Source organism: Salarias fasciatus, chromosome 19, assembly GCF_902148845.1.
Source record: "Salarias fasciatus chromosome 19, fSalaFa1.1, whole genome shotgun sequence".
NCBI lineage: Eukaryota > Metazoa > Chordata > Actinopteri > Blenniiformes > Blenniidae > Salarias > Salarias fasciatus.
This window is the reverse complement of record NC_043763.1, coordinates 24,505,344-24,533,293: the sequence shown is the minus strand read 5'-3', so window position 1 is coordinate 24,533,293 and position 27,950 is coordinate 24,505,344. Positions and strand designations below refer to the sequence as shown.

Sequence of the window (27,950 nt, the reverse complement as noted above, 5' to 3'; positions counted from 1 at the left end):
GCTGGAGCTGGCGGTGCAGAGGAGTGTGTGTGTTCGGAGCAGCAGGTGGTCAGGGTCCAGAGCTCCTGATTAATTGGATTGGATGAATCTGCTGCTGTCAGCTGGCGGCTCAGACGCTCATTTGGATGTTTATCGCCCTCTGCATCTGTGTGTGTGTGTGTGTGTGTGTGTGTGTGTGTGATCAGGGCCTGGACAATGTGCACAAGCAGCGCGTGGCGGAGGTGCTGAGCGAGCCCGAGGCCCGCGAGAAGCAGCGCAGCCGCGAGAGCCTCACCTCCGACACGGTGAAGTACGAGAGCGGGCCGGACGGCGGCGAGGAAGTGAGTATGAGCGTGGAGTGGAACGGGGTAAGTGCAGTACACAGCCCGCCACACAGTCTCACACACACACACACACACACACACTCACACACACGGCATCGCCACACACTGCCGCCTGGGAGCGTCTGCAGCGTGAGGCTGCAGATCCAAACCTCTGCTCACAGCTGATGCCTCTCATGGCAACAGTCATCCTAGCAGCGCCTCAGCAGCCAATCAGCAGCATCCGCTCCCTCCGCCCCCTCCGCCCCCTCCTCCCCCTCCATCCTCGTCTCCGGGAGGTTTCTGGGTGGGAGACGCTCGGACGTCTCCTCCCAGCAGCAGCAGCTGATCTCTGCTGTTATTTATATCAGAGTTTGAACAAGAGAGCTTCTGTCTGGTCCAGAAAACCACATTAAAGCCACAAACGGCGATCAATAATCGCAATGATGATGGATGGAAGATGCAAATATCGATCACAACAACTGAAAAAATTCAGACTGAGGAACAGTTTCATCATCAGTGATGAGATTATCCAAACACATTTGAATCATTTCTCTTTCTTTCTCGGTGAGGCCAGAGAATCGAACCTGAGCTGCAGGATGCAACAAAAAAAAACCATAAACATCTCAAAGAAAACATTGTTCTGTTTCCACTAGCTTCCTGATCACGATCAAATGCGCCGCCAAGCCATGCTTTCATCAGAAAAACACCCATAATGCAACAGCAGCAGATTTCAGGACGTTTCACTGGATTCTGCAGCAGAAAGCTTCAGTTTATCGTCTTCATGTGGAGATTGGACTCATTTTTAGCAGTAATTGTTTGGTTCTGGCAAAAAGGAAGACATTTTCCACACACACTCTGCGCCACAGCCAGACAACAACACTGTAAAGTTTGAATTTAAAGGTTGTTGGGCAGCTGTTTCTAGAGGAAGTGGTTCCAGATCGAGTGGTTTCCCTCCGTTCGCCGTGGTTTCTCCTCGGACAGCGCTCTGCTCACGGCTCATTCCTCGTTTCACACCGATTTCAAACAGCCCTTCAGTCATGCAGAAGCAGGGCTGTGGGTGTGTGTTTCCTCCTGCTTCCTCCTGACACACACACACACACACACAACATCCAACCGTTTCCTCACTGCGGACACAGCGACTGATCCGCCTGTCAGCTGACTCCACACCTCCACATGGGCTCTGTACTGTACTCCTGCTGGCTTCGTGTGTGTGTTTGTGTGTGTTTGTGTGGGTCTTCCTGTTTCCTTTGCCTGTCGGTGTGTGAGCGGCCTCAGAGGGGGGTCGGGCTGTGGAGTAAAGAGAGGTTAAATGTTTGTTCGGCCCTGATGATTTCAGAGAATCGGCTGTTGAAAATGAAAGTGAAACGTGAGTTTGGATTTGTGGTCGATCATTTGAGAAGCGGACTGGAGCCCTTCTCCCCTCGCCTCCTCCTCACACCGTGGCTGATGGGAAAGTTCCATGCTTCTTCAGTCAGACTCAGTTTCTGCAGACTGATCTCGGAGCTCCACCCTGTGGACAAGCAGTCACATTACACCTACCAGACCTGAGCTTTCATCAGGACTGTTTATTTGCTTTCATATTTTACTATTTTGTTTACTAAAAATTATTTGTTCATATTTTTAAACTTGAAAAAATTCCACCTTTTTAGCCAAATATTTTTTTAATTTGTATTTGTTGCACTGCTGAATTCATATAAAAATGTCATCAAATTAATTACAGCTTATATTTATGATTTTTTTTTCGTAAGTTCTTAATTTGGATACATTCAGTTATTCACTTTCTCAAATATCTGCTTTTAAATTATTAAATATTTGCTTGATGGTTAACTTATATTTCTGTAATTAAAGAGAACTTTAGCTTCCTATATTGATTTTTTTTTGTAGATTATCAATATTCTATTTCAGATATATTTCTCTATCATAAGTTGAATAAAAATTAATTATGTTAATCAGCACTGATTAGAAATCCTGTTGAAATGAATTAGTTTCCTACACCAGGAAGCTTCTCTCTCATTGATCTTTGTGTTTGATCAGTCGTGTCAGTTTCACTGATCTGCTGTGAGGAAACTGTCTGACTGATGACGTCTCTCATGTTTTCTGCTCCTCACTCGCTGGAATCTGCCGTCAATCTGAGTGTTTGTGTGTTTTTCTGGCTTTTCACTGTGTTCTGTGTTTTCTCTCCTTCTCTCCTCGCTCCGTTTGGCCGCCAGGCGTAACTCCAGATGCCTTCTAACGGTTTCTAAAACAAACAAACAAACAAACAAACCTTGTCTTCTGCATGACGGACGCCTCCGCTCGCCTCTGCTGCCCCGCAGCCCCCCTCCTGCCCCGCCCCGCCCCGCCCCGCCCCGCCCCGGGGTAACAGCCGGACTCCTCTGGCGTCTGCAGAGACGCTTCCTCTGCTGTGAACTCTTCTCACTCCTCCTTCACTCCTCCTCTCACTTCTTCACTCTGCTTCTGTTCGCCTCTCTAAAGGGGGATTTCTGAGAGGAGACCAACACTTGGTCCCATTAACTCTCTGTGAACTGTAAAAACTGTAAAATTAGTAGAAAAAAATATCCTATCTGAGTTAATATATCATCCAGAACGAAACAAGAACGACCAAAAACAGCTTATGTAGATAAACTCATGAGATCAGAGAAATATGAAGATTTTAATGTGATTTATAAGAGTTTAAAGGTCAACAGGAACAAAACGATTATTTATTATCAGAATATTATTTACAGAAACATATTATGAGGAAATACAGATGACACAAATCATCTCCAAAATGAGAGGAAATGGACAACATCTGACCACAAATGTTCACAAAATGAACATGCATGGAAGAAAAACTGCAACAGAGAATCCTAAAAACATGAAAAGTGATGAAGACGTTCAGTAATCAACCAAATGATTCTGGAGTCTGAGTCAGGGCATCAATAAAAAACAGAGAATGAGCACATATTAAGACAAAAGAAGCTTTTCTAGCTTTATAAAAAAAAAAAACTGTGGAGACAAAGGAAACAGACGACGAGACGAATTAAGTGGAGAAAAGTGAAAAACGACCAGTGTGACGGAAAATGTTCACGTAGAGATGAGAATAAAAAGAATTATAAAAGAGCAGAAACATGCAACATGGTCACAACATTCTTCTGAATTTACACAAATAGAGATGTGAAAAACAGACCCTGGGAAACTGAACTTTAAACATGTTCAGCAGCTTGGAAAAATTCAATAAAATAACTTCATATGACTTTATGAGGAAGAAAACCAGGAATATGAATTCATGCATGTAAAACACAAGGCAGAAACGGCTTATTAAACATGATTTACAACAACAAAAAAAAACTTGGAAAATTATAAATATGAATCAAAATGTCTAAAAGAATCCTCCTCTTCATCTTCCTTCCTCCTCCTCCTCCCTGGAGCAGAGCTCCAGATTCATCGTTCATTTAGTGGATCTCAGCCTGCCTCCTGGTGGTGACCCCCGTCCCTCTGTGACCCCTGCCCTCTGTGACCCCGTCCCTCTGTGACCCTGCCCTCTGTGACCCTGCTGTAAATAACCTGACTGACTCGTCAGCATGATCGAGAGCTCAGCTGGTTCTCTAGGTTCTGTGTTGGTTCTCTAGGTTCTTTCTAGGTTGTGTGTGTGTGTGTGTGTGTGTGTGTGTGTGTGTGTGTGTGTGTGTGTGTGTGTGTGTGTGTGTGTGTGTGTGTGTGTGTGTGTGTGTGTGTGTGTGTGTGTGTGTGTGTGTGTGTGTGTGTGTGTGTGTGTCGCCTGGGTGCAGCCGCCTCACACTGACCTGTGTTGTGCTGTGAGTGTCGGGACGTGTTGAAGCCGCCGCCCTGCTGTATATCTCTGTATATAGACGTGATGGGGGTGGAGGGGGGTTCTGGGGCAGAACGTTTGCTGTAATTGTTGCATTTTTGTTTAAAAAGTGTAAAAGCTTGGACTCCTCCTGCTACTAACCTCCTTCCTGTGCTCCGTCCCGTTTGTGCATCTGACAGTTTGTCTTTCTTAACTTCTAATAAAACCTCCAGTCTCTGCTCACCTGAAGCTCCGGCTGTCGCCTCTTTGTCTTTCCTCCTGCTCCTGTTTCCACCTGCGCCTCGAGAGCTGACGGGGGCGTGACGAGATCTCGCGAGATTAAATCATGACGACATTTCCCGTTTCAATGAACAGCTGTCTCGCGGGCAGAAGCCTGTCACGCGGACAGCTTGCTAAACGTGGACAACGGACTAGTTTTTTTTCTGGCAAATTCCAGTCCGACAGGAAAACGGTCAAAATACAGTTTAATGTTCATCTTCCCAGTGTCGCGCAGAAGCTCCTGATGTTTCTTGGTTCAATGAAGCTGCGTCTTCTTCTTGTGTTGCCTTTGTTTACAGAACGCAGGAGGAGGGTGGCGCCGAGTCACAGCGCCCCCTAAAGGCCTGGCATATGAACTACCGCCTCTTGAGTTGTCATAATGCAGACACTTTTAAACCCCAAATCATTTCTATCCAGGAAAATTTAGTCTGAAAGTTACTTTTATTTAAAAAAAAAAAAAAAAGTAGTATTTTTTTATTTTATTTGCCAGAAATGATGCAGGTATTTTCCAAAAGATAATAAGATGATCTACAAGAAGCACCATTGTGGGGAAAAATATTTCTATGCTTTCATTTACATTTGAACAAAAAGTGGCATGTCCGGAATTATTCACAGCCTTCTCAGTAATGAATACAAAAACATTCATTAGCCACTACAGCAATCAAACTCTTCCGATAATTACTGAGCAGCTTGTTTCATGTCTTCACTTGGATTTTTTACCATTTATTTACAATAACAAGCTCTGGCTGTTTTATTTTTAAACATGTCCTCCATTTCGGCCTCATAGCCTGTCTCCAGGGGACACTACCCACTTGGATTTTAGGGTGTCCACTAGGGATGTCCCGATCAGGTTTTTTTGCCACCGAGTCCGAGCCCAACATTTTGAGTATCTGCCGATTCCGAGTCCCGATCCGATCTTTTTCTAATTTAGTAAAATATGTACATTATCTATAAAAATAAAAAACTTGTGAAAAGTTCTCCTTTTTTATTTTGTTAACGTCAATTCATAACAACACTTAGAACAGTGCATTTCTGTGACTGAAAATAACAATCAGAAAATAAATAAATTTTCTTTGTAATTACATCTTTCTGTAGCACGGAAAACCGAAATACATCTCATTTAACCCATTAAAGCCGGGCACGCATTACCGCTGAAGCATGCTTCAGTGTGCAGCAGCGGCCAGAAACGTTCAATACAGAGTTAGGAGGCAGTGCAGCAACACGATCTGGACCCGGAAACAGGATCAGTCACGCATATGCGCGAGTTTGATGCATTTCATTGCCCAAGAAACAGCCGATTAGTGCATAGAAGAAGGAACAAAGACCCGGCGTCGATGGTAGAACTGTGCAGCAGCACTTCCGGGTTTAATGATACAATTGCGCAACAACGCCACTACTGTAAATGCGTCCCGAGCTCAATGGGTTAAAAAGGAAATCGAAGAAAAAATAAACACGTGTGTCCAAATCGGGAGGAAACTTCCGATCCCGAGCCAGTCTGTAATCACGTGATCGGATCGGGACGTCCCCAGTGTCCACTCATTAGATCTGTGCACAAAATGCACCTGTATGGTTTTTTTGATAGTTAAATTTGAAAAAGTCTATTTTCCCAGTCATATATTCTCATTTTTGTTTTCTGAAAAGTAAAGAGGAAATCTCGTCTCGTGACCGTGACCCTAATATTGTGTCTCATCTCGTCTCTCGTCACACCCCTAACAGCTGAGGAGCTCTCGGCCTTTAACACTAACAGTCTGTTCTGACGGTGACGGAGGAGGCGTCAGGACGGCCGCTCAAGCTCGGCTTCCTGCACGTTCACCAGTCTGTCCTTAAACGTCAGGACTGTTTCACCTCACACCTGCTACACGGGCTTAAAAACACACGGTCAGATGGAAAAATGAGCCAATCCTGGAAGCTGAAAAGAGGAACCACTGTTCTGACCCTTCAACAACTAAGAGATCTAAATCCAGCTCCGTTCCAAAAACACTTCAACTCATGAAGGTTAAAGGTCCAGATTCACATCGTATCAGGTCACAGTCGCACCCTTTGAACCGTGCATGTGTGGGATGAGCAGCAGAGTTGAGTGTGTTTAGTATCCGATGCCACAGAAGCTGCTGCTGCTGCTCATCCCACAAATGCTCCTGAAAACACAGGACAGCATGGCAAGCTGACCGGAGCTTCCCAGCATCAGCAAACAGCATCCAAACATACTTTCCTCACATGTTGGTTCAGCCTGCAGCCTTGAGCTTCATTTTCAGTGAATTACAAACAAGTGCGTAAATGGCGGCGTGTGCAGAACGTTACAGATCATCTGCATCGTGTGCGAACGAGACTTTCACCCAGTCTGGTGCAGATCCATGCTCCAGTCTCCTTTAAAGAGGCTTCTGATGGAAATCAGTCAAGAAATAATGATTTTCACTCTTGAATGGAGCCAAGAGTTGGTTTTTAACCAGGCTGTCCAGGTATCCGTGGGAATTACTGTATTTTGAAGTTTTTTTCAAGAATCTCCAAAACTGACTCTGAGATGTGAAGTTTAATGTTTTTGATTGAATTTTTAAGCAGAATTCTGATAGAGTGAGTTGAGAGGTGCTCAGTCACAGTTTGTCCCTTGATCTGGGAGAGTGAACTTGTCTTGAGGAGAACTCTTGGTGCTTCACACTGCTGGTGTGAGTCGGAGATGACCCGACGGCTCCCTGCTGCCCCAAAACACGACGGCTGAGCCGAGTCCAACGGCTGAGGGCGCAGCGCTATGAAGCCGTTAAACAGTCGAGGCAGATCAGCCAGATGTTTGACTCTTCAGATCAGCCAGATGTTTCTCTTCAGATCAGCCAGATGTTTCTCTGTAGATCAGCCAGATGTTTCTCTTCAGATCAGCCAGATGTTTGACTCTTCAGATCAGCCAGATGTTTGACTCTTCAGATCAGCCAGATGTTTCTCTGCAGATCAGCCAGATGTTTCTCTGCAGTTCAGCCAGATGTTTCTCTGCAGATCAGCCAGATGTTTGATGTTTCCTCACATCCAGCAGCTTCCTCCTGGCTCTGGACTCCAGACTCCCAGCAGCCGTGACAGACCGGCCCTGTGGAGTCTGAATGATTCTTCTTCTGCTGGTCTGTGACTCGGTCCTCTGCAGGAACACTCTGACTTCCCAGAATGCCGCTGGTTCGAGTCACATCGTCCAGGTTCAAACCTCCGACTCACGGCGGTTTTTTTTTTTCCACCTCCTCATCGGGGAGACAAACCACGAAACACGGAGCCCGAATGTTCACTTTGCGCTCTGCTCTGCTCGTGCGTTTGCTGCTGTAACAGACCACAGCTCCCTCTAGTGGCCCGGCATGCAAACTGCACCGTCTTACAGCATTTCCGATGGTTCTGTACGTTTCCTGTTCATCAGACTGACATAAACAAGACCTGAACACACAAGTGTTGCACTGTGAGAGTGTGTGTGTGTGTGTGTGTGTGTGTGTCTGTGTAACTGCGTGCTGCTTTCCCGCCAGGATGGCTCCGGCTCTCTGAAGAGGAGCGGCTCCTTCAGCAAGCTGCGAGCGTCGATCCGGCGCAGCAGCGAGAAACTGGTCCGGAAGCTGAAAGGAGGCTCGGCCCGAGACGCTGAGCCCAAAAACCCCGGGTAACTATCCTCCACCCCCCTCCACCCCCCCCAACCCCACCCCACCGGCCCCGGGACCCTCTGTCTGCACGGGACGACGGACTCACTAACCGAACGCCGGGCGCTGGCTCTTCTTTGGTGGTGAAACGGTGAAGCTGTTCGTCAAACCAGGGACAAAAACACAGCGGCTGCTTTTCCCATCGCATCCCGTCACCTTTGGTTGCCTTTATTCACCTTCTTTAACCCTGAGTTGCTTTCATTGACCAACCTTAACCTTCAGTTACCGTTGGTTGTCTTCGGTTGCCGTTGGTTACCGGCTCATTTTCAACCGTCGGCGACAGAAAAGGCCAAATTCCGAATGTTTGAAAAACCTGTGAAGTGAAGATGCGGTTGTTGAGTTTTGATACGGGTGAAGTTTTCTGAGATAAATGGTGCAATATAATAAAAAATGAAATTATTCTCAGAAGGAAGAACAGTGTTTTAAGATAAAATCAATAGAATTGGTTTTATTTTACTGAGAAATCTCTTCATAAATATGTTTTTATCAAATGAAGAATAGTGAATATTTGTTCATTTGTAATGAGAGAAAAGAAGTAAATAATCTAAGTAGAGTAATTTTATTTAAAGAAGACGGTTGAAAAGCAAAAAAGTACAATATAAGAAATAGTAAAAAAAAATTAAATATCCAGATATCAAAATGTTTTTATTGCAAGAAAGAAATTTAAATATTAAAATATATACAGAGTATGAATTTTATTATTTATTAGCAACAGTTGTAAAATGATCAATATGTTATAACTAAGAAGGGAAAAAGATAAAAGCTTCATGAATACAGAGAAAAAAACACGGTGATGTAAAGCTTGAAATACTTCAGTTCAAATCGAGGTCTGGCAGCAAAAATTCAGTTAAATCACTTAAATGATTCTTGACAATTAGAAATTTACACTAACTAATGAAAAACGTAACTACCAACAGTTCAATTGGTAAGAAAAATAAAATTGTAAATTTTTGGGATTAAAATAAAAATAAGGCCACAAAAATATAAATGCAGTTAATTCAATCTTCTAAAGTTTTGAAACAGTTTGATACTTTAGGTGTTTTTACAAATGAAGATGTATTATTTGATGGAAATATCAGTTACATAAAAGCTGTAAAATATTGAGAATAATACAAATAAAATTTAACTAAACCTTAACTGTTAACATGTAACATTTTTTTTTACAAATTAATTTATTTTGATGCAAAAAGTGAGAACCTGAAGGAAAGAAAAGCTTTATTTTGACTCGAGAAAATCAGTATTGGAATTAACACTTTGTTACAAGTTTGAAGGAGGATTTATTTGCAGGATATTTTAAGGGATATATATTTTTTTTTAAATTAGAGAATGGTTTTTGATATTTTAATTGTGGTAAAAACTGTAATTTACACTAAAACCTTTTTTTCTGGTTTGATTTTTCTGACTGAACGTTTGAAACCAAAGGAAAGCAGAAGATGAAATGGGAAAAAAAACTCAAATCTGCTTTAAAGCTCCTCTGTGCACGCTCGTCTGTGCACGCTCGTCTGTGCACGCTCGTCTGTGCACGCTCGGCCTGCGGGACTCACGACTTCTCCTCTGAGAATTTATTACTATTTATTACACTTCAGTGTTTGTACGTGAGAAGAAACTGCCGTCAGCTGGATTTTAAATATTTCTGCTCTTTCTCCTCTCTGCATGGTGGATGTGATGCTTTTTGGGGGTTTTTTTTATTTGTTTTTATTTTTTTGGATTTATGAATAAATATTCAGTTTCCATGGCGACGTGTTTTTGCATGACTCTGTTGTTGTTGTTGTTGTTTTGCTTTGGGTGCTCTTCCTCCCTGCATGGCTCTGATGAAGACTGCTGCCACCTTCATCGTCAGTAATGTGAAATCACTGCAGAAACCTGGAACAGCGTGTCTGAAAAGTTCACCAGCACTTTTCTGAAGCCTGAACTCACTGAAAGTTTGGAGGCTGAATGAAAGCAGAACGAGATGAGCAGATTTCCTGAAGCACAGGTTAATTTAGTGTAAACAGAATATAGGATGTTAAGATTGGAGCTTTTAAGGTTCTAAAAAGTCATTTCTGTTTGACAGATCGTGACATGGATTGTATAGAAACAGCCGTTCATCGAAGCACAGCCAGATGTTACTCTGTGAAGACTTCATGTTTGAATAATGAGAGATTTACTATAAATGTCATTTTAGTGTTTCTGTGGTCGCTGTCACGTTTTAATGCAGATTCACCATCATCAATACGAACAAATACCAGACTAGATGTAGTCGTCTGAACCTCCAAACCTTTTCTGCAGCTTCATGTTACTAAATCCAGGTTTTTGTGTGTTTTGTGTTTCTGCTGTTTGTTGTTTTGTTCTCTTTTTGCATGACCTTCCCAGACCTGACCCCTGACCCGCTCACTTCTCCACGAACACTGAGATCCTGTTCAGTGATCAGTAATAATCATGAAGATGTATTGGTGCCTCTTTCTGGTGAAAGAAGAAATGTTTGAAACACTGACTTGGTGATAAATACACGAAGAGATCAGTAATCAATTGAATCCATCGACAAACTTTTGTCGTATTTCAGAAATCTTGTATTATTGAGATGAATTTGAGAGTTTTTTTTTACTCAGTTTAACATTAAATTATTATTTTTTTCTTTTTTTTCTGGGCACAGATTGTCAGTGAATCAATAGGAAAAGTTTTTGACGACCTTTCAACCCTGAACTGATCCCTCTGAATGATTATTGATGGATAAAGTTTTAATGGAGACTGAGGAAGTGGCACCAAAGTTTCACCTTCAGGGAACCAAAGTGTCTTAACGTGTGTGTGTGTGTAAAGTATCACGAGTGTTATTAACCAACCTGTCCACCGGGCTCACATCCACCTCCCGCCCTCTGACCCCTGACCCCTGACCCGGCCCTCCCTGCATGCGGGTGCAGCATGAAGCGAGCCAGCTCTCTGGGCGTGCTAAACGTGGCGGACAAGGCTGCCGGCGACGTCGACCAAGTAAGAAACCAGCAGAGAAAACTGAAGAAAACCATCAGACATCAGGGAGAGCAGAGAAATGACGAACTCACCACCGTCTGTTTGAACCAAAACTGTTTCTACGAAAAAGTTCATATAAAAACTTTTTTAAACAACATTTTCTCAGTTTATCAAGACGTTACTTGTTCAGAAATTTCTGATCTGAAAAATGAAGGATGAATTCTTCCAAAATAAAGAAAAAAAATCCACTTCATAATGGATACGTTTCAGTAAAACAATGGAGAAAATGAACAAGTGAAGCCAAGCGACAATAAATGAGGGTAAAATCTGACAGAATATCAGCCGCTGTTGGAGGGAAATAGTTTGGGAAAAAAAATGACAAAACATTAAAAAAATATTAAAAACTGACAACAGACGTGGATAACATTTATACTGCTAGGTGACAAATATTTATTTCTCCTAAATGTAAGAAACCAAGTGGAGACACGAACATTGACTGGGAAGAAAAAAGAAATACAAAAAAAAAAGATATTTTTCAATCATTAGAAACAAAAAATGTCAATGAAATTTAAAAAATAAGTAAGGAAATTTATAACAGATTAAAAATGGATGTGAAAAAATGTAATTGAATAACTATTGCCTATTAACATAAAATAAAGAACAGAAAACAGATCAATAATTTAATGGTGAAAGAATGAATTTTAAAAATATATGCTGAAGAAAAAGGATTAAACCGGCAGGACAGAGTGATAAATATGGCTAATTATGCTAATTTAAAATATATATTTAGCAGAGGAAATATGATTAAAAGCTAAAAGCAGAAGTAAATAGATCAGTGAAAGCTATACTGGTGCTTTCAAGAGTAACGTTACAAAAACCCCAAAGTATTTCTGAAACCACACTTAAAACAAAGGAATACGGGTGGATTAAATAAAGAAAAAAGTGCCCAAAATGGACTGGAGCAGTTTGAAAAAGTTGAGAAGAATTCTGGGAAATAACGTGGGAAAAAGTGGGGTTCTTGCTTGTGAAATAAATTTTGGTTAAAAATCAGAAAGAAAAAATTCTTTTTATCGCCACAAAATTTCCTTCCAGGGTCAAAACGCTTTAGCAGATTTTTTTTTTCTTTTTTTTTTTTGATCCTGTTTATTTCTGTTTTGTCTTTTAAAACTAATTTTCCATCTTGCTGCAGGCGGCTGAGTCAGGTTCATCAATAAGCAGAAAACACGACTAACTTCATCCTCATTTCTACTAATCAACATGAAATAGAAACATTTTTCATGTTTCAAATGAAAAGAAGAAATGAGAAGTTTAGTTTCTAAGAGCTTCTAGTCATGGAATTTATTATTTGATTGATTTTTATTATTACTAGTTTTTCCAAGTTGTTTCTGTCCCAGTGAGGAGATTCCACTCTGAGCACTAGGTGGCAGCAGTGAGTCACTCTAGGATTTTATCTGGAGGTGAAATCTGGACGTTCCGGAGCTCGTCGATTGAAACGCTAACAGAGACGCTGAAGGATCATCGTCATGACCTTTCTTCCTCTTCTGATTCTTACTGGAGATTTATTTTGAAAATTTCTTCCTTCAGGAGCGAAATAATCGTCTGAGGAAAAGCCGCGACCTGAGCGCTAGCCACACCAACCTGGCGCATTGAAGGTTTCCTGAACGACGGAGGACCTCCGAGGGGTGCTGGGCCCCTCGGACCAGCCAGACCGTCAGATCCCAGCCACACCTCCGTCCCCGGACAGTCCAGGGACCCCCGGACAGTCCAGGGACCCCCGGACAGTCCATGGGTCCTCAGAGTCCTGGGACTCTCCCTTGACATTGTTAGAGTCCTTGGACCCACAGAGAGTCTTTGAACCCTTGAAGTGTCGTTTGACCTCAGATTGTCCACAGACTCTCAGAGGGTGCAGGGATCCTCAGAGTCCTGGGACTGTCCTCAAACCCCCTGAGAGTCTATGGACCTTCAGAGTCCCTGTACTCTCCATACAATCCTTGGATCTTCAGAGTATCTTTGAACCCTCAAAGTGTCCTTCTCAGAGAGTCCTGGGACTGTCCTCAAACCTGCAGAGAGTCCACAGACCCTCAGAGTCCTGGGACTGTCCTCAAACCCCCTGAGAGTCTATGGACCTTCAGAGTCCCTGTACTCTCCATACAATCCTTGGATCTTCAGAGTATCTTTGAACCCTCAAAGTGTCCTTCTCAGAGAGTCCTGGGACTGTCCTCAAACCTGCAGAGAGTCCACAGACCCTCAGAGTCCTGGGATTGTCCTCAAACCTGTAGAAGATCCTTGGATCCTTAGAGAGTTTTTGGACCCTCGAAGTCCTTTGCCCATCAGACTGTCCACAGACTCGGAGAGTCCTCGGACCATCCTTTGACCCTCGGACCACCTTCCAACCCTGAGAGTGTCCTTAGAGTCTCGAACATCCTCTGACTCTCTGAGTGTCCTTGGAGCCTTGGACATTCAGACCCCTGGACTGTCCTCGGACTCCCGGACAGTCCTTGGACCCTTGGACCGTCGTACCGTCCTCGATGTAAATAGCTATTCGGGAAGCTGAGCGTCCCTCTGAGGCTTCACTCGCTCTGTGCTGGTTCTCATGCTCCTGAGGGGGTCCGTGGTCTCTGGGGGGGGGGGGGGGGTTGTTGTCTCAGAACCAGTCCAGGAGGAAGATCTGACCTGTGCTGGTCTGCTGTCCGTCTCTGTTTGAGCGGTTTGTGCCTGTACTGTATGGAAACCTGCGCTGGTTTCCTGCTGCCACTTTAATGAAGGCAGATTCTGAAACGTTTCTAAAGAAAGGAGGATTTACGGGTGGAGTTCAGTCAGTGGGCGGAGTTCAGTCAGTGGGCGGAGTTCAGTCAGTGGGTGGAGCCAAATCAGGAGGTCCCTTGGGTTTGATCAGACCTAACGTGTCCCAACAACAGTGACTGGAAGGTATCGTGACTTAAAATGTTACTTAAAATGAAAAACTCAACTCAGTGCACGAAGGCATCTACTGCTACTTCCTTCCACCACTAGAGGTCATACTGAGTTTCAACCTCTGACTTCCGGAAAAGCAACTTTATTGATGAGACAGTTTTTAAGCACCAAGATGCTCAGACTTCTTCACAGTACCTTCAAAATGGATTGAATTACCTGATTTTCCAGGCGATAAATCATTTATTGCATCTGGAGGTTTTCTTGTAGCAGCTTCTGTTGTCATACGCTGCCATCTAGTGGCCATAGTCGGTATGTTTTCATATTTAGGTCACTTCTAAACATTAGTCACATGAAAACCAGGTGATTAAAAGAACTCTGGCTGACAGGGCCCGAAAATGTACATCAAATTCAAACCAGGAATCGAAGCAAGAGAACTTTTAAAATGTTACAGAAAAGCCTTCAGAAGGATTTTACTGCCTCAGTCTTCAGATTAAATGTGTATTAGTCTCAAAATCTTTTTAATGGTGTCTCCAGTTCAGGGTTTGGCTCCACCCACTGACGTTTGATTCAGCCAGTCAGAACAGCTCGGGCTGATAGGAAGTGTGTTTTTTTGTTTCTCTCTTTTTGCCTAAAACTGCAAGTGCACTCAGTCGTCCCATGACGCCTCGTCAGGCCGACCCGGACGTCAACTTCGCTCTGTCAATGTTATTTAAACTCCGTCAACCACTGATGGGACGATGGACCGTAGATGGACAGGCCTGCCGAGGGACTGAAGGTTCCGCCCTTTTTGTTTCGTGTTTACATCTTTTGGTGGTTTTGTTGGTGACATTTTTCCGTCCTTGCGCTGCTCTTTGTTTCTTTATGTAATGAAGCTGCACACTCACTGGAAAGTCAAAGGAAAACTTTAAAAAAATAAACCAAAACTGATGAGTTATAAGTCTTTAGGAGAAACGCATATTGGATTTTTTTTTTTTATTAGTACTGTTACCAAATTGAGAAGAATCTTTTTACTTTTATTAGCTGGATGTAGTTAAAATATTTGAATACACCCTAAAAATATTTTTAAATCAAAACTGAGATTAAAAACATTCCTGGATCAGTTACTGAAGGGTGTGTCATTGAAATATTTTTTATTTTTTAAAACGCCTTGAACTTCTGCTGGTTTGCTTTTCCCGCCTTTTTTTCCCGCCATCTGAAGCTCAGCATACAAAGAGGGAAGTAATATTCAGTTTATTTTTATCCTCTTACACTGGCGGCAGGTGTGAATTAAACATTTCTTGCTCCTAACACTAGTCAGCATGTTGACAGCGATAACTTTTATTAAAAGTTACAGTGACAAACATGACCCTAAGTTGTAATAAATCCCTGAAACCCCTGAAGTGGATTTTCAGACTCTAAACACCAGGTTGTACGTTGCTGCTGTCATAACTGCGTGTGTCCACTGGGGGGCAGCGCTCCGCGTCTTTAAACTGATATTCATTAAAGCCCATGAAGATGTTAAAAAGGATATTAGTTTGACAGAGGATTTCAGGGATTCATAAATCAGTAGTGAGAAATTAATGAACTACTTGTTTTATTCGTTAAGAAGCAGCCGAAGTGGTTTTCGACTAGAAACAAACTATAAAACTCATTTTTACGACACGTTAACTGTTTTAAGATTAATGCCTTCACTGCATTTGAAGTTGTCTTTCTGTTAGGAAGAAAGTTGTATAAAATGTGTTTTTTTCAGGGGCAGGTTTGTGCAATATTGTTTTATTAGATGGAAAATTCTTCGGTTGGATCTGATTTTAAATTCTAGAGGAATTGGGATGAAAACACAGACCTGAGTTGAGGAAGCTTCACATGTACACCGATACTAAAACAACAAACTGAAGCTCTGAAATGTAAATATAGACTGTTTAATGGAGCAAAACCTGTAGTTTTTGAGTTAAATATATTTTTCTTTTTGACTGTTGATCAGTCTGAACCAGCTTTACTTATTGTCACTTTCTCTCGGGATTGTTTTCATATTTTGTGATAAATCACATCATTTATTCTTGAACTGGGCAACCGAAACATAAAAGCTTTAAAATCCACTCAAAGTAAATTACCGTAAACACAAAGAAAATGGATCAAATATAACTTTTAAATAAATTAATTTTCGTTTCCTATTTAAAAATTATTCCATTTTATTAGTAGTATTTGGCTTTGTTTGAAAGGTTAAAGAACGAGTCTTTTATCAATAGGAAAAAATAAAATAAAATAATTGTTTTTTTGGATAAAAATGTCTACTTCTGAGAAAATGCCATTTAAAAATCAAAAGCCGATTTTTATTTTTAAAAATTATTAAATATGCAACAATACAAACCAAATTTAAATTGAATTTTGTGAAGTAAATATTTTTGTAACAATCATCAGTGTGCTAGTTTTTTGCTTCTGTAACTTAAAACAACTCAATGTTAATTATATTTTTTATTAAGACACAGTGAAACAATTTTGATTGATTATTATAATTTTATGATGAATTAAATTGAACTTTTATTTTTTGGTAAATATTGCATTATTTCTTAAGCTCATGTTACATAATTGACAGCATGTAAACTTATTTAATTCAGTTGTTGCTCAACTGAAGGTTTTGCTAGGTCCAAATTGCTTCGTTGAAGTTGCTCTGTTTTAGGGGAAATTTGTTCATTCTTAGGTCAATTTTGTAATATTCGTTGTCTCAGATACTTCATAATATATTGATTTGCTTGGCTTCAGCCCAGATTTTCTGTATTTTGCTTGTGATTTTGAAGATTTTCATATGAGATTCATAGTGTGTCCCCATTTCTCAGCTGACCTTCATATCCAAATCCTGTAAACAGCATCAACAAACCTTTGAAACAACTTTAATTGATTTCGTGAGTGGTTTCTCTGTGCAGATTTATCATGAATGTAAATTATATGGATTTAATGTGTGTTTTAGTTGAACTAGTGAAGATTCAAGTCTTTCTATTTCTTTTTTTCTCCCATCATTTTATTATTTTTGTGTGATTTTTAATGTTATTTGGGCCGTGTTGATGTGTGGAAGCTGGATCTCAGGATGTGTTTCTTTAGAGTAGATCTTGAATATGACAGTTTGGGCACAATTTAAAAGAAAAGGTAATTTTCCTGTTGACTGGAGCTGTGCTGCCCTCTGTTGGCAATCTTAAGTAAAATGAAAAAAAAATTAAAATCTCTCCTGTCCTGCAGTCAGTCCCAAAGATGCCAAACATACCAGAAATAATCGAACGTTTGAGGCCTTTTATTTTGAAAATTAGTCACAAAGTGCATTTATTTATTTTAAATGGAACAAGAAGTGAACTTAAGATAATTGTAAGAAAAATATTTAACTGTCTATTTAATCATTTATATAACAGACTCATTAGTAGTCATGACAACATATTAGACGCTGCTGCTCAAAACACAAGTTTGAATGTAACTCGAAGAGGTTTTAAACGTAAATGTAACGTTTGAAAATCACTTTCCTCCACAGGGTGGCAGCAGTGAGTCGGCTTTCCTCAGTTTGTTAGAATTTTTCATCTCAGTGTTTTAATCTGCTGCTGCTGCTTCTTCTTCTGTTACTGGAGGCGGGAAAATAAGTAGAGACTCACTGCACCGCCTTGTGGTCCAAAGTGGTATTACACAGCTGATTGGTTTCTCAGAGCTTCTTGTGGTGTTTATTAGCTTGATTTCTAAATGTTTCAGGTTAAAATGTGAGACAATGTACCTTTTATTGACACAATCCAGTTTTTTTTAAACTCGGCTATATGAATTTAACCATCCTGAGTGTGTGTGAGGTAAATTAAAAACGTGATGGAGCTTATCTGAGTGGTGCAGGAGGAGCACTGACGTTTCAGCTCATCTCAGTTTACAAACCTTCCATTCTTTGTGTGTAACTGTCTACTTTGCACTGTAAGTTTGTTTGCATTGATTCTGTACCACCTTTTTTATGTGATTAGAAGTGACACTTAAAGAGCAAGTTATTGTACAGCTTACCTGTATTTGAAGAATAAAATGGTCAAATGGATGTTTTTGATCTTTTTTTTTTGTTGTCGTCTATTGCACACACAAAATATAAAATTTACTTCTTATTTTCACTTTTCCAGCATGCTGAAGTTACTCAAAGTGACCAAGATTACATGAAAATGACAAGCAACATGAAACAGAAATGATTATGAAGCGACACAGGTAACTTAAAGAAGACATAAAAATATCACAATAAAAAAATATCACATTAAAAAACATTACAAACATTAACCATTAACATTAAAAAAATTGCTCATAAATGTGAGATCTGCAGAAAAACACAGAACTTACCAAAAGGTGACACACAATTTAAAAAGAAACACTACTGAGAACTAGAAAATGTCCAAAATTAAACAAAGGATCACAAACAGCAACAGAAGAAAAGCAAAAATGGGGCAATCAGAAACAGTCACAGAAATTAGGAAATAAAAAGTTGAAAGATAACTGAAACAAGGCACGGAGACACAAAAGTAATTACAAATCTGTATCTGTATTTTATTTTTTATGGGAGCGGCTGGAAAAAAAAATCCCAGAATCAAAACACTCCACTGGAAGGTCACGCGACAAAATCTCTTCACTGTGATTGGCTATCAGGCATTTTACTCTGGGCTGCGATTGGATGTCATTCCTGTCAGTCATATTGAGGGGTGTGTCCGGGCGCGAGGCTGCCAGCAGACTCGGCTGGATCAAAACAATCCCCTTTGGAGAGGGGCACGTGATATCTATTCTGGGCGCTGATTGGTTCTTCGTCCTGTCAGTCATAATTGAGGGGTGTGTCTGGGTTTGACAGTATAAAGCAGAGTGGGCTGGATCTCAGAGGACGGAGATCGTCCGACATGTCTGCCGTGCCCGACGGGAAGAAGCTGGTCCGCAGCCCCAGCGGGCTGCGCATGGTGCCGGAGAACGGCGCCTTCAACAGCCCCTTCTCCCTCAGCGAGCCGCAGTGGGTCCCCGACAAAGAGGTGAGCTTTGCCTGATCGGGACGCGATGTCGGGACAGGAAGGCGTTAAGCTAGCAGCAGGAAGCTAGAGCTTCCGGTGGGAATCTTCAAAATAAAACAAACTGTGCTTTGGTGGAGTTTCTGACTTAATGACAGAAATTCTTCAAAATTCTGCTTTAATGAAACATTAACACGCTCAATCTTATAGTAACTTTTCAAGAAAGTTATATAAGTCGTCTGTTTCTTAGTCTGTGTGGTGACATATTTCATTGTAATAATTTGTGAATGCAGTTGTCAATGTTCTATAATCTGTAACAATGTTATTGTTTTCGTCTGTTTCTGCTTTTTGTTCATAATATCTCTAGATTATTGATTATTTTGTCCTTGGTCTCTTGTAATAATTGTTGTCTCAAGTCGTGTGGTTATTTCGTGTTTGTTGACGTTTTCTGCATAGTCCTGGTTATTTATGACTCATGAACAGGTCAGTGTTTTTTGCAGTTATTATACAGTGTTTTCGAACGGTTTCAAGTCTCTTTTTAATCTAAAATATTGTGCGTTTTAAGATGTATTTAACTATACTATATATCAAGTTGCCGCGCTGTTATTATTGAAGTGAAACCGCGCCATTCTGCTTCCGCTCGTGCTCGCTGCTGGTGACTTGACGCTGCTCCTCTCCTCTCCTCTCCTCCTCTCCTCCCCTCCTCTCCTGCGGCCCCTGGCCCTCGGCCCTCGGCCCTCGGCCCTCGGACTGGGCGTTGCGGCCTGTCACGGAGCTCTTTATCCAATCTGCTAATTACTAACTGATGTTGTTGTTGTGTGTTTTTATTGTTGTTGTTGTAGCATGTTAGCAGCTAACATGCTAAATAGCGCCTCACGTTCCGCTGGCGTGTGTGCGCGGGAGCGCGCGCGCGCGTCACACTTTGATCACACTGCTGAAGTTAATCATTTTCTGTCCTCTGGGTCTTTAAACCTTCCACTTACAAACATTTGATCTACAGATAAAGTTCAGCAACAACCTGAAGTTTCATTAGAAGATCATTCACATGTTGTTTAGAAACCTTCATTTTTAAACTTGAGCCTTTAGTTATGAAAGACTTCAGTTTTAACCCTTATTTATTTGTACATTTTGGTCTTTTGGTTTGACTCTTCGTTGTTTTTCTGCCTCTGCTGTCCTCCTGTCTGCTGATGTTTCTTTGTTTGTCTCACTTTCAGATATTTTGTGTCATTTTTTTGTAATGTTCCTTTTTGTGGTTGTGTGATCGTGGTCAGTGTGTTTGCTTTTGGTGCTGTTTATTTAATCCTGCTCTCTTTATCGATCATGCGTTGTCGTTGCCGTGGTTTATCCATCTGATTTCATTTAATGTCTCTGAGCTGTTCTTGGCTGTTTCTTTGTGTGTGTGTGTGTGTGTGTGTGTGTTGTAAGTGTTTGTGGAACATTTTTTATACCTGACAGTGTGATCATTGTGTAACGGTTGGTGGTAGTTTAGTGTTTGTTGTTTAATGTTTGTAAGATTTTCCTTCATCTTTGTGTCTGATGTGCTGTGACTTTTTCATTTTCTAACATGTTGTCATCACTGTTATTCTTATTGTTGCTCTGTGTTGCCTTTTTTTTTTTGTTTTCTCATCATTTGAACTCCTGAAGGTCGACTCAAACCCTCGACACGAGGCTCTCCAGTGCATCAAGCTTTATTTTGTTCCTCTGAAACATTGTTGTGAGGCTGCAGGGTGTGAGAAGTTCGGGAGCCGTTAAAGACAGATGGATAGATATGTCTGAGTGGCTTGACGTGTGAATGTGAAAGCAGTGGAACATCTTGAATCCAGCCAGCTCAGCTTGTTGTGTAACTTCCTGTTTTCCTTCTTTCTGTCTCCTAGTGTCCGAGATGTATGCAGTGTGACACCAAGTTCGACTTCATCAGGAGGAAGGTCAGTTTACCCTCAAACCGTTGACTTTTTTGTTTTGTTTTGGTGAAACCTCGACTGACGTCTGTTGGTTTATTTTGGCCTGAAAACTCTCCGCGCTGCATTTCTGTGGCTGCGCTCTTGAAATAATGATTTTTAGTTGGAGCGGCTTCAGAACTTGATTCCTTCGCTGAGCTGAAACTTTTTTTTTTTTTTTTTTTTTTTTCCCAGTCCAGCTGTGCTGAATAGAAATGGTGAGGAGTGAAGCTCTGAATGGACGCTCTGTCGCTTCCTTTGTCCCCTCAGAATTATGCTGGCTTCTCTTTTGGTTGTTCAGCACAAAGAATCACTGTTTGTGAGCTAATTGTAGATTTAAGAATGCTGTAAAGTTGATTTTGTGTTTTTATCCTGCTGAAATACATCACGAGATTTAAGTGTTTACAGTTTTTTTTCTGGAGATATGAAGACAAATGTCTGAATGCAGCCGTTTACTGTCCCACTGCAGAGACGACACACCAACTCCGTCGTGCAAATAGTTCAAAATATTGTTCATTTTTTTCTTCATTCTAATTTCTGAGTTCTTCACTCTTGGTTTTTCAGTTGACTTGAGCTGTCGCGCAGTGTTTGGACTCCGGCCGTTTAAAAGTGCTGGACCATGATTTTTCCTACGTCTGGATGCTCCGTCAAGAATTTCCCTCTGAGATTGAAGTATTTCTGTTCCAGCTGAAGTTCCATCAGTCAGGGGGAGGAAGATGCTCTCTGATCTGGATGTTAGAGATGCCGCTCCGCCCTCGGGTAACCTGACGTTGTGTGTCCCGCCACAGCACCACTGCCGGCGCTGCGGCCGCTGCTTCTGCGATAAGTGCTGCAGCAGGAAGGTGGCGCTGCCCCGCATGTGCTTCGTGGACCCGGTGCGGCAGTGCGCCGAGTGCAGCCTGGTGTCGCAGAAGGAGAGCGAGTTCTACGACAGGCAGCTGCGGGTGCTGCTGGGAGGTCAGGCGCCGCCCGCGCTCCTCAAGGCTCCAGGGGGGAGGACGACTGACGGAGTGTGTTCTGTTCCAGGGGGAACCTTCGTGGTCACGCTGGGAACGTCGGAGAAGTCGGAAACCATGACGAGTCGCCTCTCCAACAACCACAGGTGGGCGTTGAACCCGCGGCCTGCTGCAGCTCCGGCGCCAGCGCCGTTCCGTTCCTCAGTTTCCAGGAAAACACCGGATTGGGAGTCGTCATCGGCAGATGCTTGGTCTGTTTTCCAGATATCTGTTCCTGGACGGGGAAAGCCACTTCGAGGTGGAGCTGTCTCGGATCTCCAGCATGCAGATCCTAACGGACGGGACGAGTCCCGGAGGTGAGGAACTTCCTGTGAAAATCAGTGTTTCTGCCTCTGACTGTTTCTGAACCAGCTGCTTGTGTTAACCAGCTGACTCTCGTTTCTCTGCACTAACCCGGCTCCTCCTCTTCATCTCCCCCTTCCTCCTCTTCCTCCTCCTGCGGCCTCAGAAACTGACATTCACACTTACACCAGTCTGCTGGACAGTCACTTAATCTCTGAAGGTCAGCTGCATGTTCTTCCTGCTTTAGTGAGTTCAGTTGCATCAGATTGTGAGTTGCTGACACGGAGGCTCTGATCATGTTTAACGTTCCGTGTTTCAGAGTTCTATTACTATATTTCGATATCGGCCGTCGGTAGTTTTCCAGCAGCTCTGAAGATTTTCACCCTCTGAAGTAATCTGAGCATCACTGGTTTAAAAATCCCTCTTCTCTCCCTGAGTTGCTTTTTTAACTTTAAATTCCTGCAAAACAAATTAATAACTTTCCACATTCTGAGAAAATCGGCTCTAAAATCAAAGTGTTTTTTTTTAATGGCATTAATCCTGTTGCTTCGTGTTTCGTTGTCTTGTTGTGTTCCTCTGAGGTCTTGTTTTATATTTTCACATCATATTAAGACTCTAACTTTGTCATTATTCCTGCTAGTTTCTGTGATAAACCCTGAGTTCAGAGTCTTAGTCCAACCTGCGGCTAATTTTACAAATATAAAAACCCAGCAGTGAGACAGAGCAATGTTTTACTGTAAGTCTTTTCTGAAGTGTCATAGAAGTAACTTTAAACTGTGTACGTGTGTTTGTGTGTGTGTGTGTGTGTGTGTGTAGGAGCCACGTCCCGCCCCACCGGCATGCTGCTGCACTACAGACCGATGGGATCTCAGGAGGCTCAGCAGCTCCGCATGGAGGCGGCGGACGACAAGAAGGTGGCCTCCTTATGGCTGGCCGCCATGCACAAGGTCTCACACACACACACACACACACTCCATGAATCTGAGCCCAGCGCGTTCCGTTCTCTCATTTTAAAATGACAAAGGCTGTGACTTGTCCCGGACTATTTAACTGAAATAACTCGGCCTCCTGCCAGTCTGTCCACATTTTAACTCCAGTAACTATTTAATACTCTCAGGTCTGCTGCACTGAAATAAACTGTTGCTCAATGTGTTCACAGTATTGAGATTTGAAGCACTGCAATACCAGAATGTGGAGGGTTTAAATGGAAAAGGGAAACTTTCCGCATGTTTTCAGAAAGTTGTGTTTTCAGTGACTCTGTGGGGCGTCTCTGTGGAGACGCGATCGGAGCCTTCTGGAAGCACAGATCTGTGGATCAGAGCTGATTGATCCGTGGATCAGAGCTGATTGATCCGTGGATCAGAGCTGATTGATCCGTGGATCAGAGCTGATTGATCCGTGGATCAGAGCAGTCCTGGATGGATCGGAGCCTCTGAGCTGTGTCGTCTTCTTCTGACAGGCGGCCAAACTCCTGTACGAAGCTCGGGACCAGTGAGGACCCAGACCAACACCCCCCCTCCAGGCAGCAGCACACACCCAAGTGTTTGGACCCGGGCCGCCGGGTTCGGGTTCCTTCTCGTGTGTCCGATCCCTCGTCGGGTTTCTGATGATTTATTTTTTTTTTTTTTCTCCTGGTGTGTAGAGAGAGAGAGACGTTTCTACAAAAACACTTTATTACCTCTATAATTAGTACTTTGTACATGATGTTTACCCCACACACACACACACACACACACACTGATGGTGTCTTTTCCATTCCTCACACCCGTCTGGCTTCAGGCGTCCGTCAGGGCCTTTTTTATATTCAGTCTGGACGAAGCACATTCGACAGGAAGTCATGAAGCCTTTTTTACAGTGAATCCACAGCGTGAGCCGCCGCCGCCGCCACCGCTGCCGCGGTTCAGACTCCGAGTCCTGCAGGTTAAAGGACCAATCCGCCTCAGATCCCTTTAAAACGCTTTCAACAGCAGCTGTTTGCATTTCACAGAACGTTTCCTCGCTGCTTGATCACAAAAAACATTTAATTGAACACATTTAATTCTAATTCTCCTCTTTGTGTATCAACTTATTGGACACATCTATGATTTGTAGTACAGTGATTTCCATTAATTTGACATCGATCTGCAGAATTACAGTATTACTAATCTGGTATTGTCTTTTTGCTGCTTTTGAAAATCAAACAGGTTTTCAGCTGAGTGTAAATTGTAAATTTCTCTACTGCATCATCAAATGTCTAAATTAGTGTTAAATCTGCTGCTTCCAACTCTTCATTTGTGGATTGATTAGAGCACAATTATTGAAATAAACGCGGATATACCGCCCCCATGTGGCCAAACATCGTCATTACAACTTAAAGCCACACTGTCATTGTTGATTAATGCTGAGCAGAAAGGCATTCTGGGAAATGAAAGGCGCAACAGGAAAGTTCCTAAAATGCAAAAAGCAGCGCAGACTTCTGTAGTTTCTATTAATGAGACTATTGGGTGGATTTCTCCTTTAAAGGGAGAAGATTTTGCTTTAAAACAGGAAGTGAAGGTTAAATGAAACCCGACGCGTTGGGGTCAAAGGTGAAAACGGCTCAGATTTCAGTTTGACAGCCAATGGAAACATTTTGGAGTATGTTTCAAAATTTGGAGGGTTTTATGTCATAATTTGAACTCAAGAAGTTCTGTATTAAAAAAAAAAAAAAAAAAAAAAATCAATTTTTAATTCATGCTCCAAAATTCATTTTGAGAAGTTTAACAAAAAAGTTAAAATTTGAAGAGAAGAATTTGAAGTTTGAAGAGGAAAAATAAAATGCATGGAATTGAAGCTCAAGTTGATCAATTTTGATTTATCTTTTTTAGCTCATATTTTGGGATAAATTACAACAATGAAGACAAATTGGAAACTGACAAAGTTTGTACAGTAATTGAATTTTTTCTTTTGTTTTATAAAACTTTAAAAATCAAACAGAATTTTTAAAAAATGCCAAAAGTGGGAAAAAATTTCAATTTAATGTGAAAACACAGAAAAGTTGTTTTTTTTTTCCTTCAACGTGTCTCAACACGTCTCATCTTTACAGATTTACATCTTTTAACACTGATTGTAATGAAACGGACACACACACACACACACACACCTGAGGAGAGAATAAAGGCTTTAAGTGACGTTTGATGGATCAAACTTTTTGTACGAGTTATTTTATGAAGTATTCCGACTTTGACGTGTGTAAACTTTTTGAATCTGAACTATAGTTTTTGTAACACCAACATCTGTGACGCCTTTTTTTGTAACACCTGTTCCTTCACTCGTTCATTCGGACCGACTGCAGCGGGGAATTCAAGGCGTTTCCTTCATTTTTTTTGTTTTTTTTTTAATCCTCTCACACCGGTTGACTTTGATGTAATTGGACGTGTGGATCAGTGTCTGTACAACTTCCTGTTCTTCTCAGAGGCACAACGTGTCTTAATCCACATTTCAGAGCGAAGCGTCCAGCCAGTACAAGCTTCATTTATTCCACAATTAATGTGGAGAAACGACCAAAAATGATCTCAACGTTGTAGAGATTGAAATAAATTATCTGTCATTTTAATTCTAACTTACTGATTTCAGGATCTGCAAAGTGTAAGAATTGGATGTGCTTCAAATATGCTTCTGAACTTTCTGAAAATGTCTTCAGAAATCTCAGTGTCTTCATGTTTCTCACAGACTGACAGTCAGCAGTGAATTTACTAAAGAAGACAAGTTCGTTAATTTTGATTTTCAACTTCTCTCGTTCACATCTGGAGAAACTCTTCCTCATTATTTATCCTTCCACTTCCAGACTAACAAAATGAAGAAGTCCCTGCAGTGCACCACCTTGTGGCACAGACTGGTATTGCGCTAATGTTTGAGAGTGATGGTGCCAATCAGAGCAGGTTCATTTAAACTTTTTTTTTTTTGATAAGACATTAACGGAGTGTTTAAAAGGCCATAAAGTCAAGGGCAAAAAACCCTGGCCTGGCCTCGGTTCTGTTCTGTAAAGTTTATTTTTCTACACTGCTCACCTCAGAAACAGACTCTGGTGTTTGGAGACAGACGAGCGAAGTGTTCAGTCGGTTTTTGTCCCGAAGTCCCGATAACGGCTGGACAGCGTCTGAAGCGATGCAGTCTGAGACGTTCCGACTCGTTCATTTCCTGCGTTCTGCGTGAAACGGGACTCGTCGCCCGGTGTTAGTCGGTTCCTGCACTTTATCCCCGACAGTCGTCCTTCACTCAGTGCTTCAACTCTTCTCTGTTCAGAAGAATAAAATCAGTCTTTCTACTCTGCTTCCTCTCGTCTCCGTTTGTGCTCGACACTCTGAACTCTGCTTTTTGAGGTTGAGTTTGGAATAGTTTCAGAATATTTGTGTTTGGTTTAAATAACTCGTTTGAAAGAGTTTAGGGATTCAATTAGAAAGGATTTTAGCCTTTTAACTGGTTTTTAGACCATTCACACTGTTATTGACAGTAACTTCTGGACCACTATTTTTCCGGAAACAGTTCTGGTCTTGGTTTTAGACACTTTTGAGATAATTTCAGATGAGTTTGACCCAGATTTAAACTTGAAAGGCTAAGTTCAGCTTGGTTTTACACCAGTTTGAGTGATATTGGATCAAATTTTTACTAGTTTTAAGGATTTCAGCCAGTTTCATCCCAAATAAAAGTATTTGTAGAGTGATTTTGACGTATGTTATGGAGGCTAGTTTGGCTTTAGGTTTTCGGTTCAGATTTTGACCACATTTAGGTGAGTTCAGTTTTAAACTCATTCTGGGATCTTTAGACCACTAATAGCCTGAACCCTGAGTCAAGTCCGTTTTATGGCAGGTTTTAGACTCGTTTTGAACTTTTTATGGTTTCAACTTAGGTTGTAGTCCTAGATTTTTTTTTTAACTTGATTTCTAAGTCAGGGTGAATTACTTTCAGGGTTCAGGATCACTATAGTTTGCATCTAGAAGACTGCAAAATAAATATCTTGACATGAGTTCTGCTCATTTCTGCTGCCAGACTCAGCGTTTGGCGTAAACAATTTTAAGTATCTGAGCATCTCCTCATGAGCAGTGTGCCATCTTCTGATGGACACTTCCAGAAAAACATAAATAAATCTCAGATTCATTTTGAATTTCATTTTGTTTATAAAGCAGTGGTCTGAACGTCCACTTTGGATCAAATGTTTTAGATTATTTGTTGATTTGATTTTTTCCACTATTTGTTGGCATTAATCTACACATTTATCAGTTTTAATGTCAATTTTAATCTTAGCTGTGGTTTCATTGAATGACTTAGTTTTATGTGTCCTGTCTCTTTAAGAAGAACCGATCAGCTGATTGGTGGAAACTACATGGGTGTGTCTCGCGGGGAAAATCACTTTTTATGTTTGTTTTTTTCAACACATGTGAGGCTAAGTTACGTAATACACACTCTAAGTCAATAGTTTACGTTTTACTCAAAATAAAGATTTAATCAGTGATGATTTGAAAGAGTGTAATGTTTTTCCTCTGGGCCGCCCCCCCTCACTCCAGCTGAGTTGGTTCGTTCCGAGCCGCCCCGCTGCAGACGCACATGTCGGCGTGTTGTGGAGATTAGCGGCGGAGTTACGGTGAAGTTACAGCAGGTTACCGCAGATTGCAGCAGATTCTCCGCCTTTTATGACCGGATCCTCCTCACGGCCGGCAGCGGGGAGCAGACAGGCGTCGCTCAGGCGGGGAAACGCCTGAAAAGCGGAGTTTGGGAGGATAATCTCGGTCCCGGGAGGCGGACGGAGGCAGCAGCCGGAGCACCGGAGGACTTCTCCCAGCTTGAAGGTCTGAACTCTGCCCGCTCACACCACGCTTCCCTCGGTCTGCTTTAGCTACCGAGGAGCCGCTA

The 27,950-nt window shown here is 41.8% G+C and overlaps 3 protein-coding genes across 8 annotated transcripts in view; all 3 read left to right on the top strand.

The window, feature by feature from the left end:
- klc1a (kinesin light chain 1a) overlaps positions 1-17,910 on the top strand; it is a 37,392-nt gene extending 19,482 nt beyond the window's left edge. The window contains exons 13-16 of one of the 3 annotated variants that reach the window (XM_030116432.1): positions 186-347; positions 7,860-7,990; positions 10,925-10,991; positions 12,555-17,910. In XM_030116432.1, coding sequence (XP_029972292.1) covers positions 186-347; positions 7,860-7,990; positions 10,925-10,991; positions 12,555-12,620 — 426 coding nt within the window. In that variant the 3' untranslated portion in view covers positions 12,621-17,910. Of the gene's footprint in view, positions 1-185; positions 348-2,512; positions 4,340-7,859; positions 7,991-10,924; positions 10,992-12,554 lie in introns of those variants that run through there. The other 2 variants (XM_030116433.1, XM_030116434.1) reach the window with 2 other exon arrangements.
- An 821-nt stretch (positions 17,911-18,731) lies between these two features.
- Positions 18,732-25,242, top strand: zfyve21 (zinc finger, FYVE domain containing 21). Of its 3 annotated transcripts, none has more exons than XM_030116435.1 (8): positions 18,732-18,871; positions 20,722-20,772; positions 21,573-21,741; positions 21,811-21,886; positions 22,005-22,096; positions 22,249-22,302; positions 22,899-23,029; positions 23,542-25,242. In XM_030116435.1, exons 1-8 carry the CDS (start codon positions 18,746-18,748, stop codon positions 23,575-23,577), a joined length of 735 nt encoding a protein of 244 aa, XP_029972295.1. In that variant the 5' UTR covers positions 18,732-18,745; the 3' UTR covers positions 23,578-25,242. The 3 variants fall into 3 exon arrangements, with proteins under 3 accessions (XP_029972295.1, XP_029972297.1, XP_029972298.1); XM_030116438.1 differs by having other exon boundaries at positions 18,815-18,871; positions 21,472-21,741; XM_030116437.1 differs by lacking the exon at positions 22,249-22,302.
- A 2,476-nt stretch (positions 25,243-27,718) lies between these two features.
- brf1a (BRF1 general transcription factor IIIB subunit a) overlaps positions 27,719-27,950 on the top strand; it is a 74,381-nt gene continuing 74,149 nt past the window's right edge. For both annotated transcript variants that reach the window (XM_030116764.1, XM_030116763.1), the window contains exon 1: positions 27,719-27,886. The gene's annotated coding sequence lies outside the window, so the exon portion shown is untranslated. The remainder of the gene's footprint in view (positions 27,887-27,950) is intronic.

Excerpts from the sequence above, each read along its gene's own strand:
- zfyve21 (XM_030116435.1), top strand. The coding sequence starts at position 18,746 with ATGTCTGCCGTGCCCGACGGGAAGAAGCTGGTCCGCAGCCCCAGCGGG. Across the intron at positions 21,887-22,004 it reads CGCCTCTCCAACAACCACAG|ATATCTGTTCCTGGACGGGG; the intron begins GTGGGCGTTGAA and ends TCTGTTTTCCAG. Across the intron at positions 22,303-22,898 it reads CAGTCACTTAATCTCTGAAG|GAGCCACGTCCCGCCCCACC; the intron begins GTCAGCTGCATG and ends GTGTGTGTGTAG.